The 12,328-nt window shown below is 38.3% G+C and overlaps 1 protein-coding gene across 3 annotated transcripts in view; it reads left to right on the plus strand.

Annotated features, from left to right (window-relative positions):
• The window catches only part of camk1b (calcium/calmodulin-dependent protein kinase Ib), a 41,951-nt gene that overhangs the window by 1,064 nt on the left and 28,559 nt on the right, over positions 1–12,328 (plus strand). For all 3 annotated transcript variants that reach the window (XM_085406203.1, XM_085406204.1, XM_085406205.1), the window contains exon 2: positions 5,028–5,141. In XM_085406203.1, coding sequence (XP_085262329.1) covers positions 5,056–5,141 — 86 coding nt within the window. In that variant the 5' untranslated portion in view covers positions 5,028–5,055. The remainder of the gene's footprint in view (positions 1–5,027; positions 5,142–12,328) is intronic.

Here is a 12,328-nt window from a genome sequence, read left to right on the forward strand (position 1 = left end):
GTCTGTGTTTATGCTTCTAAATATGTTCCACTTGGCACCCTGTGGAAAAAGAGCTTGCCCACATCTGCGGAGGTCTTTGTCAAGTGTTTGACCTAATGAAACTTGTTGTTGTTGTATGAAATATGTGAATGGAGTTTGTTAGTTTGTTTTGACAGCAGCTGCTTTCCCCCCCTGTGTCTTTCGTCCTTGTCAGTGTGCGCAACATTCTCAGAAACAAAAAAACTAGATTCCTCAAAAACAAAAACACTAGTTTTCCAAAGAGATAATAAAGATATCAAGATAAATAACCAAACATGTTGGGGGTAGGTTTATGAAATTTGATTCAAAAACATAGCCAGACTCATCTGAAGGTTTTAAAATCACTGAAAGATCATCTCTTTGCACTAGTGTAGTGAGCTTTCAGTGAACTCTGTCTGCTTTAACAGGAATGCATTCCTTGGACATGTCTTTGACTTTTTGTTCATACTTGGCAGCATATTTTCCCCTCAGTTTGCCATAGATGGTGTGGAGAAGTATGGAATAATAGTGATTAAGCTGAGCCAAAATCAGTTTTTATTCTTTAAAAAAACAGAAGAATAATAAACAGAACCAATTTGGAGTTTATCTGCATCGTTATAGAGACACAAGCCAAATAAGTTATTTGCAGAGCTCTGTCTCCTTAAATGTTAATTTAACTTTTTCTACTTCCTCTTTTTTTCAGTCTTTTGCATTCATTTTGTGGTGTGTTCATGTGTGTGTTTGTGTGTCTGTGAGTGTGAGAGACGGTTTAGCAGGGCCGGACAGAGCTTTTTTGCACGTGCCATTTTGTCACATTTAACTGTCGTCGTGTGTGTGTGTGTTTGTGTGTGTGTTTCTTCTGTCCACTGCGCATCACAGGAATGGGAAACCAGTGAGTACAGCAACTCTCTCTAATTCTTCAACAGGGGGTGAATGCTGCATGTCACCTACTTCTCAGGGAATGTGACTATGATATTGTGCTTTTTTCCAACCTCCAGCTTCTTCAGTCCTGTTGCTTATTTACTCAGTTGAGCAGCTTATCGTGTCCCACTGGCCAAAGTCATGCCATCCGTGGACGTTGAAGGGCTTTTTTTTTTTATCCGCTTTATGCTCATACAATACCATGCATGTATCTTTCCTCTACTCTTCCACATATTTAAGCTTTGGCCTTTTCTGCCCTTGCGTGTGTGAAACATGAACCTTAATCTGCTGTTTATAGCATTTGCCTGTTTTTTTTTTTTTTAATAAAAAAAAAAAAACAACAGACACCCTTGCTCATGTCTAACTGGATTAAACTCCAGTGGCTTGAAATGTGTTGTTTTGATATAAAAGTGCTGTGAAGGAGGTTTAGGTGCATGTTGGCATTTGCTGCGTAATGCTACCTTTAGAAAATGCAACCACTGGCAACAAAAGGTTGACGCATATATGGATTAAAAATGACTTTGATGTTCAATGTTACTTCTTCTCAGTGCATGAATTAACATGAATTTCCATATGAGCAAGGTGAGATGCTACAAACAAGCAGCATGTGAGAGGTGTTTTCACTCTTCCTCTGGCTTCATGTTCTCAAAAGTCTTTTGCTCTTATGCAGTTAGGGGGATTAAAAAATACAAAGCCTTTCAGAACTGTGAAGAATTTTATTTTCAGTTGTTTAATTCATTGTTTAGTCTCTTAATGGAAGTCATGTTTTACTGTAGCTTTTTATTATGCAACCCAACCATTTTGTATACAGAAAACGAACATCTTTACAATCAAGGGGTCATGACTGTGTAGTTGCATAGTTCTCATAAAATATATCTTTTATATATATTTAAATAAATAAATATTTCTTATATAATATTATACTGTTAAATGCCAGACTTTCAAAAAGCACGTGTACAAATGATCCATGTGAACCAAAAGCTCAGACTTCAGATTGCTCTTGGGTCTGTATGTTGTAAATAAAAGAGAGTTATCATCTCAACAGCTCAGACCTTCTGTTTGCAACAGGTAGTCAATCAGAAGAGTTTTGGCTTAAAGGTAGTGGAGCAATAACTTTGTGCTTTGGAATGTGGACAAACTGAGGGGCTGCACCAAATCCTACAATGCGATAGACAAGGATTATTTTGAACAGTGAATCATGCAAAGCTTCTGTGGTTGGGGCCAAGAAACAACTATGATGGTAGAAATGATTGCAACATATCAACTTTAAGTAGTTGTTTTGGCAGTGCAGGTTCAAGGTCCTGACTTGAAGTTACTCCAGGTTATTTTGTAAGGAAAACATTAAAGTAAAAATTGCTAAATGAATCCACAGTTTCCATAGAAAGAGACAGGTGGTGAGCATACACATGGGAATTCAGTTAGTCTGCTCTTTTATTATTTGTTGATTCTTCACAGTAGTTACAGGACTACAGGCTGTGCAACATCAGATGTATCAGTAAAGTATTTACACATGGTTAACTATACTTCCTTATACAACTATCCTCACTTTGCATGCTGGTTTTCATGTTTAGTTTAGAGACACTTCCTTTTTACTTCATCTTCTCTAAATAGCGCACCAAATGATGTGGTGTAGAATGACTCATATGTATTTAAATGTTAACGGTAAGCTTTGTTCCGACAGGCTCATTTGGTTGGTTTGTTCCTTAGATTATATCGGAAGTTGAACATGAACACATACAAAAATTAGCACTGAGAATTACTCTGTAGATTAAAATGAAACAGTTCTTCCTGTGCATATATGTGCACTTTATGTCTGAGCAGGCTATTTTGATATATTCAAGCTAAAGGTAACACACCGCAGCCAGCCGTCAAAGTAACCAGAATGATTTCCAGCTTAGCTGCCACCTGCCATTAGACACTAAAGCAATTTAGACGCTCAGATACCATAGCAGCGCCTTTGGGTTTCCATGGCGACATGTATGAAGCCAACTTCTGGCATTAGTGAAGGTAACACGACTGTCGCTGCGCCTGTCTGTGTGCGTCTGTATGTGTGTGATCATGTGAAAACCCCTGGACACACGTGGGAAAAAAAATAATCTTTGAATTCATGCTACTGTGCGTGTACACCAATCAGTGCCTGCAGCTAGAAGAGGCCATGACCATTTGTTCTGAGATAACTGCAGTGCTAAGCCTCGCCTTGTTTATATGGCTACAGTGCCTCTCGGCATTAAAATGAGCTGATTCTGAACTAATTGGAAGATGATTAACTGCGCTGTTATATCGCCTTTAGCAGAACAACACTGGCCCAGTCCAGAACAATATGTTATATCATCCCATATAGACAGACTGTGAAGTTGCCAGGCAGGCAGCAGGAACAGAGGAGGAGTGAGGCATGCTGATATGAACAGGGCTATTTTAGTCTTCGAGATCTTGAGGCACTTTCTAGGTTTAGATTATGATAGCTGTGACAGCAGGGTCCTCTGTGATCCCTCCCACTCTTCAAAGTGTGGTGAGGACAAACATCTGAAAGTTAACTTCTGGTGTGAAAAATGAAGTGAGAAGAAAACAGGAAGAAACAAACATTGTTTCAATGAGAGCTGCATTTATAACTTTTTAATGGTAGAAGGGTATTTATGGAGGGCTTAATACCTTGGCCGGGTATATGAGTGTGAATCTAATTTTGTTTGACTTTATTTGAGTTCACCTAACTTGCCTGATGCTCAACTTTAAATAGATAAACACACGTTTCATAAGCATAAACATCTGAGTTTCAGTTCTTCATAACAATGTGCTTCTTCAGAGGGGCTCATCTTAAAGTTGGACTTGTCAACACAGCTTTGCAGCTCTGTGAAAAAAACATTGCGTGAGGATGACAAATTTATATGTTATCTGGATCCATAATACAACCAGAGTTGTATGCAGCTCTGATACAACTGCAGTGGTAAGAAGTTAAGCACTTGAAGTTATGTACTTAGGACATACAGCAGCAACTGAATTGCTTCAGGTCACTGTTTGGTTTACTTACTAACCTGGCAGATACAAGACTTGGCTTTTGGCCCTGTCTGCAATGAATTCCTCTTTTGCTGATTATAAATTGTATTGCACATGACTGCACTGATGTAACTTCACAACATCTCTATATAGTTGGAAGTGAACTTTATTGTTTGCCATTTTGAAGCTTTATAGCGCTGCATATGCTACATGTTACAACCACTTAAAAGGAATCACCAGCACACAAGCAACCGTGACCAGATATTTACCAGTGTTTTTGTGTAAATGACCAATTCTCTCCTGGGCCTGTGCTTAGAGTCCTATGCCATACAATGTTGACTGTGTGAAAACGCAACAGAAACATGCAGCTGTTGCTGTAACAAAGTGTTGCAATGGTTTGCCTGTAGTTGCAACTCAGTGTGGTTAGTTTTTGAAAGGCGCTGTAGAAAGGTCTGTGATCTCATTTGTATGAGACACAAACACACCATACAGTGGAGGACATCGAGGTGATGGTATACCTGCTGCTTGGTCTATGACTTTTTGTCATACTCAGTGTGAAAGAAGAGGGCCAGAGAAGGTGGCGGGCGTTGTGTGTAGCCATTTCCCTCGTTGCCAGGATAAAAAAATGGCGGGTATGATTCTTGTGAAGGAGTCGGTCTCATAACTCATCCAGTACCGTCACTCCTTGACCAATCAGTGGCACGGAGTCTGTTGACATCACAACTCGACTTGGCTCGATTGGAAACCTGGTCTAGTAGGTACTAAAAAGTACTTGGTATAAGGTACTATCACCTAATGGAAAAACCTAAAAACCAAGTTGAGATGAGTCATGTGGATTCTAGTGGAAAAGTGGCTTAACAGACACCCACCTGGCTTATACACACCCTAATAAATCAGCTAAACAACTAATATATTCCCAACACAGTGAAATAATGCTCACATAGTAATGTGACCTACATTTGGATATGAAATGTTTAATCTAACTGATAAGGGTAAAAAATAGATTTGCAATAAAAAGCACAAGAGATGTGAGCCCTGAACTATCAGTGAAGTATTTATGGCAGTTAAATGCCGATATTTATGAATATTTTCTCCTTATCCCCCTTTTTCCTCACTAGCATTGTTTCTGAGCGTCCCAACAAGAAGATGCCGCTGGATGAGGACTGTCATGCCTGGAAAAAGAAGACCACGGACATAAAGGAGAAGTATGACTTCAAAGACGTCCTGGGCACGTAAGTGTGTCTTTGCCACAGTGTTGAAATCCTTCGTGCTGTTGGTTTGCGAGATGTCTTTGTCACACTCTAGAAGACATTGCAGAACCATGAAGTGCAAAAATGGTGTGCTCTTTAATGCCTGTCTATTCACTTGTCTCACATGGACAAAATCCAGAAATATATACTTGACACTAGATTTCATTTTTTTTATAAAACCATTATACATGTAATTACCTAGTAAGTGTTGCTGCTTGAAGAATGTATAAACCATAGTTGGTAAAGGGCACTCAGCCGTGAATGTATTGAATAGGCAAATGATGCACCCATACGCGGTGTTATGCAACCATCCGCCTAAAAGGGCTGCCTTTTGCAAGCCAACTTCATGCTGGGCGCTCTTGTGAATGTCAGGTTTTTAGTTTTGTGTTCCACCTTTTGTTTCACCTGCCTTTTTCTCTTTGAAGTATTATATCTACTCAAACATGGACTTATTTTCAGAAAAATCATCTGATCAAAGCCCGTGAATTTAGCTAATGACCTCACAATTACTTGTTGTGTGTGACACTGATTTTTACTTGTATTTGTTTTTTTACCCAGCATCTAGTCTCCCACAGTTTGTCTTCACTTGTCAGGGTCAGTGGCTACATTTATCTGCTGCGTATATAGTCTATATGGTTATCAGCAGCTGAATAAATAAATGGATGTATGACAAACCCTGTAACAGATGTTATTGTTCTCTCAGACTGATTAAAAAAAAAAGGGTCATCAAATATGATTTGGAGGTTTTCAGTATACCATGGCAATCTGCCCAAGTAAAGTCTATGTATGAGGAACACTGCCGTGTCACCGGTATCCTGTTGATCTACCTCTCTGGCCCAGTGTCAACAATCCTGCCACAAAGCATTACACTGAGATGCTGATCAGCTGCTGCTTGTGTGCAAATGAATACAATGTTAGACCTCTTAAAGAAGTGTATTTCTTAGTCAGTACACAAGATAAACACACAGCCTCGTAAATTTAAACCTGTTTAATGTAGTGTCGACGAAAGGCCAAAATGATACTCCTGAGAAGGATCAGCATTAATACTGAAGTAATCTATTGATCTACTTCGATTATTCTTATTCTTATATTATAAGATTGTTAAGCCAAAGGACCTCTCAACAAATTATCACTATTTTATATTGCTGAACAGCCAAATGAGGAACACTTCATTCTCTATTCCCCTGTAATATACTGTTTAACTGGGAAACATGTTTTACGTAACAGTGATTCTGTGATTCTGTAAATGTGTGGCTCACTGTTTAAGAAAGCATAAAGTCAAACTGCATAGCTGAGTGTCTTTGTTTATTCCAGCACATATGTCATTATATGAGACTAGTGACACATAAAAATATGTAACAGACTTGGATTCTCACTTCTTAGTCTGTCACTGTGTTTTTACGTCTGTGTCGCTGGTGAGTGTGAAACACTAGGAAGGAGGATTGGCTGCTCTGAAAACTATTTAAGCTGTTTTTCATCAAACCACCAGCAGTCTTTGCCTACATTCAGTATTATCAGTACTTGCAGACAAGATTGCTATATCGCTGAAATATTTTTGGATGTAGTGTCCTGCGTTCAGCTGGCTGCAGATTTGTGCTTGTCCCCTTATTAATGATCTGTTTGCTGTGTAATCTCTCAAAGTGTGTGCGTGCGTGTGTGCCTGTGTTATATGACTTAATATGTCTTAGTGTGATTCACTTGTGAATGTGACCTAGTTTGTTTTTTTTTTTGTTCCCATAGAACATAATGTTAAATTGATTTATACTTTCTCGCTTTTGTTATTTCATGGGACAAAAAATGTGAAAGTGGCTTCTTTCATGAATAAGTCATAGCATGAGATGTTTAAATCCTGCAAAACATAGCATATAAATCACAAACATTAAGTTTAGGATTTATTCACATGGGTGTGATTGTGATTATCACTTTATCTCAAATGGTCATGCTTGATTTTTGAATGGCAACCCCGCTGTTTGTCATTTATAGAAACTTGAATCATTCCTGACGTATCTGAAGCGCAGCTACACTATATGTGCTAGTATGCAGGAATCCCACTGTTGTAGCTGCACACAGTATGCTAGTCAAATCTTGATGTGATTTGGCTTTTATAAAAATATAATTTATTCTGACATCAAGACTGTTTCTGCCTTTCAGAGGTCATGCTGGGATTGAGATCGTCCTCCTGTCCAAATAGTCCCACTGTCTTTCCCACTATGAAATGTTTTCCCAAAATTACTTTAGCAATTTGGATCCCATTTTTCCCCTTTAAGCCTATACTGTTTTGTGCATGCATACTTGTAACACTTAATGCCTAGAATAACTCCTGGTTATAAGCTCGTTAAGCATGGATGCCGAGTGTCATAAGACAGGATGTTTGTCCAAGGTGTCTTGCTTAAAGCGTGTTTTCCATACACCCACATCCTTGTTAGTTTTGGATTAAGTTCTGTGAACTTAGATGAAACCTAATACAAGGTGAAAGCTAGCTGGTTTTGTGAGTTTATAAAACCTCCCCTTGCTCCTTTTGTGTCACGAGTTGACATAAGTAGAAACATATTCAAAACCTAATCATAATATGAAGAATACATATATATATAACCAGCTGAGCCTGGTTGACAGCCACATACATGAAAATCCTTTCAACCCTCTTATTGTCATCCCTCTAGTTCTCCACCTGCCCCCGGTTTGGGGCTGAGCTTGTTTATGGAGAGATCACCGGCTCAATGCATCACTCAGCTGTTTGCCACATTCATTTGCCTTTGCTGGATTGTTGTCTTGGTAACAACAAGAGACACTTTCCATAATGGACTCAAACAGTCACTATGGAAACAAAGTTTTTGATTCGCTATTAATAATCCACCACCGGGTTCATGTGTGTGCTTTGTGAATCGGATTAAAAATTAAATTTTTTTTAATGGAAACACGTTTTGTGTTTGTTTGGGTTTTTTTTGGAACCTTCCTTGCTCATATTTTGACCATGATCGGGGTGGTCACTGATGTAAAACCATTAGTATTAGTCTTAAACATTAGTCATCAATTTACCTGTCCTGAATTTGCAAAAACATTCAGTAAATGCAAAATAATCAAATGTGTATTTAAATGACTTGTTATTTATATATGTCACATTTATTTCCTTCAGGGGTCTTCAATGACACAGTTATCCCAGCACTTTAGGATGCTTGGTCTGTTGCAGTATCAGTGCAGATACCTTGGCTTTAGGTTTATGCCAATACTGAATACTGATACAGCTCCAGTGTACATTAACAAGCTTTGTTTCTCACTGTGAGGTAAAGACTGGAAATCATTCTTTTATCTTTCAAGCAGCATCAGGTTCAAATTAAACTTTTTTTCAAACTTCACAAAGCAAATGTAACAGGTACATGCAATGGTATAAATGTACTGAACTGCTTTTTATGATCAAAATAATACCAAACAATGGTACACACAAACAAATTGTACTTTTGATGTTGATCAAAGTTTTTGCGCTTGCTGTCCTAAATGCTCTTGCTAGTGTCTCTCTTCTCTTTCTCTGCTTTCCATTTTACCCCTGTGTACCCCTCTGTACACACATGGAGTGTAGCTGGACAGAGAGACAGGTATAGATGAGTGTAATGAAGCTGATGGCTTACTAATGCTACTGCAAGCACTATAAAATCTTCCTAACAAGTGTAAAATCGAATATAGCAACATCCAAAATGTTAACAGAGAAAGAGAGAGCGAAGCTGAAATGGAAAGCACACTCCTTTTATTGTGGCCAACTCACTTGACCATTGTTTGTTGGAAATCACCTAGTCAGTTACAAACTATAAAAAAAAACCCCAGAACTTGTGGCGTAGCATAGGGCTGGGCCATATCATACCGTTCACGGTAATACTGGTATAATGTTGGGCAACGATAAGAAAATGAAATATCGCGATAGAATATGGGTAAAACGCGCATCGTTGAATGAAACGGATGAACCAGAATTGGTTTGTAAAAATGCTGCAACTTCACTGGTGTGGAACTGGTTATGCTGAGGATATGTTGGCCAATGTTGGCCAATTTCCACTGGAAATGCCTTTTGGTTAAACTGTCAGCAAGGAATTTCCATTTGCACTGTTAATTTTTTATATTATATAACTTTAATGCACATAAAAAAACAGCTGCTTGTGAAAAGTGAAAATACATTGATGTTTTTTTTTCCACTAATAAAATTGTGGAGTTGTAAAGTATTTTGTCTAGTGTCAATTATATCGTCAGTTATATCGTTATCGCAAATTTTCAAATGTATATCGTGATAAATATTTTTGGTCATATCGCCCTGCTCTAGCGTAGCATGTGTGAAATACTCAGTGTCACTTCCCTGACCCATGTCTATTGGTGCACTTTTTTCTGATGAGTAACCTATTAAATATAGAAATGAATTAAATAAAGCGCTGTGCAAAACTCTTAAGTCACCTTTCTTAAAAATATATTGTTTAATATTTTGCTTGGAAAATAGGTGCAATAATTTAAGGAAATGTGTATCAACATGCATGGAAATATGGTATATATAAGGTAAAACAGAGTTTATATAATTCTAATGAACTTGAAAATCAGTATTTGGCACGATCACCTCTACTCTTAAATACAGACTGACCTCTCTTAACCAAGCTTTCTGGTAATTTCTTTAAGCACTCTTCAGGAATAGTCCTTCAGGAATAGTCCTTCCATGTATGCTTTTACTACACTGGCAGTGTGTTTGAGAAATGGAAATGGCTGTTGTCAGTCAGATGGTATCCTGATGATACTGCATCTTGTCTCAAAATCTGGTGTTCCTTTTCTGAATTTATAATAATTTCACCAATTTTGACAAGATCTCCAACACCGCTGACTGAAATGCAGCCCCAAACCATGACAGAAGCTCAACTATGTTTTACAGATGGCTGTCTCCTGACCTCCTTTGTACATACTAACAATTAGAACTAAAAAAACAAAACTTTTCACATTTGGATTCATCACTCCATCAGACCCTTTGGTCTAGTTAGTCTAGTTATTGTGCAATTTGGCATACCTCAACATTTTCTTCCCATTTTGCTATCCTTAAAAAAATGGCCTTTTGACAGCCACGTCCTAGCTAAGTTATCCGTTTTATGAAAACAACACTAGTTCATCTTTCGAGTTAGGAGCCTTTTTATATTATATGATTCATAGGTCGGTGTTAAGTGGCTTTGAAAATAGTCAGGTACAAGAATTGGACTGAAAATGAGTGAAAAAGCAGCCAGTCTCCAAAGAGAAACTTCTGCAAGCTATTGCCAAGACCACTTTCAAAATTACAAGAAAGTCTGGCTCCTTGGAAATAAAATAAAGAAATTGGGGGTAGCTCAACCCTATTGCACAGTACTCTAGGTCAGCCCCATAGAGTTTTGTGTTGTTACAAATGCCCCATCCAGCTGTCTGATCAGTATCTGATATAAGTGTTGTATCAGTGCATCAGTCCTATGAACCACATAACAGCTGCTTGCATTTGGTTAATCCCCAGCTGCAGGCACATGTTTCAGTAATCAAAACAGATGGGGATTAATAAAAACAAGCAATGGTACTGCAATCAACTTAAATCCTCCCTTAAGTTAACACCCCCAACCTCTCTCTCTTTCTATTTGTCCTACCCAACTCAAAACTTGGATCTCGGCTGTCAGAAAGCCAACCTCATTTTTGGCTCCACATCTCTATCACCTGCTCTCTATTTCCTGGTTTCAAACTGTGTTCAGTGTTGGATGGGGGATCCCAGTGTATCCTGCTGCCCTTTGATTTTCAGCTGAAATTAAAGCGTTCATTATGCAGGGTTGAGGACACACAGCTGAGCATAATGCCACAGATCCTCTTCAGGGCTTTTGTTAATCACATATAGAGTATTACAGTTACGTTTCTAGTTAAAGATCTGGTAATATTAAAAGTAGCATTTGTCACAGTTACCTTGAATTCAACAAGGGTAGGTGTGCAAGGCTTGGTGTGTATGCAGTCATGCATACATATTCAGATGTTTTTGACTGAGAAGTTTGAATTTCCTTGTCTCTGCTGGTACTTTCCTAACCTTTTATTTCAAATATTGACTTTCGCTGCTCTCTCTACAATATGTTGGTAAGCATTTGTCATGAGTCATGTTGCCCCGGGTGTACTGCTCATTGTCACAGGCCCTGTATTTGGAAAATAGGAAATATCTTATATATTGTATAATGTATTATTATAGAGCCTTTTCAACTTAATATAGAAAATATGAGTGAATCTGCTGTCAGTAGTTATTTATTTGAAACTGTTTCTATGTTTCAAAGACTAGATGACCTATTATGTCATTTGAATCCCAGTGTCCTCCATTATTTCACTTTTTTCCCCTTCTTTCTGTTGTTAAGATGTTGACCTTTTCACTGTAGTGCCTATAAACATCTCTTTGCAAGAAATGTTCCCACACTTTGCCACAGGCTTTGAGATTTCTTTAGTGATGATAAACTGCACAAATGAACCATGCTGACTTTTTTGACATTTAAATGGCTGCACATGTTCTCATGCCGCGAGCAGTAAGGTGGAATTCTTGGTATTTTTAGCCTAGAATACATTGCAAAACATAGAGGAGATAAAGCAACAAGAGACTGGCTATAGGAGGAAGTTGACAGAAAAAGCAGGGGTGCATGGTGTAATCATCTAAAATCGTTATGGCTGATGGATTGGCCACTGCCTGTCTTCGTCAGTCATGTTCTATGGTGACCCAGTGGCCCTCGTTGTTTGTAGGATCTGCTATTGGCTGCAATTGATTTGGTAAGAGTTGTGTTTTTGTACATGCGGGGGTGATGGAGAGGCACAGAGAGTAAAAGGATTCAACACTTGTTTTTCTTTTCTGCCCCGTTGTGTATGTTTATAGGCACATGCAGTATAATTATAATAATCAATAAAACCTCTCTATTTCTGTTATCTCTTGTTGACCTTCAGCTCCCCCCATTTGACTTGGCAACTCTGAGAATGAAAGAGGATCCATTCATCACTTCTCTTCTCTTTTTACCAAGCAAAGAGCACAGATATTTTTATGTGCTAGACTTCAGAGTGAGCTTATATTGTTCAGTGTCTATTAGATGGATGAGATACTAATCTTTTTAACTTCATCAGTGTGTATTTCTGTGATATGAAACTGTGTTGCTGATGTTTCTCAGTGAAATGCTGGATTC

The sequence above is a fragment of the Rhamphochromis longiceps genome, linkage group LG5 (genome assembly GCF_057381845.1).
Source record: "Rhamphochromis longiceps isolate RC_006_pf linkage group LG5, R_longiceps_female_GT1.1, whole genome shotgun sequence".
NCBI lineage: Eukaryota > Metazoa > Chordata > Actinopteri > Cichliformes > Cichlidae > Rhamphochromis > Rhamphochromis longiceps.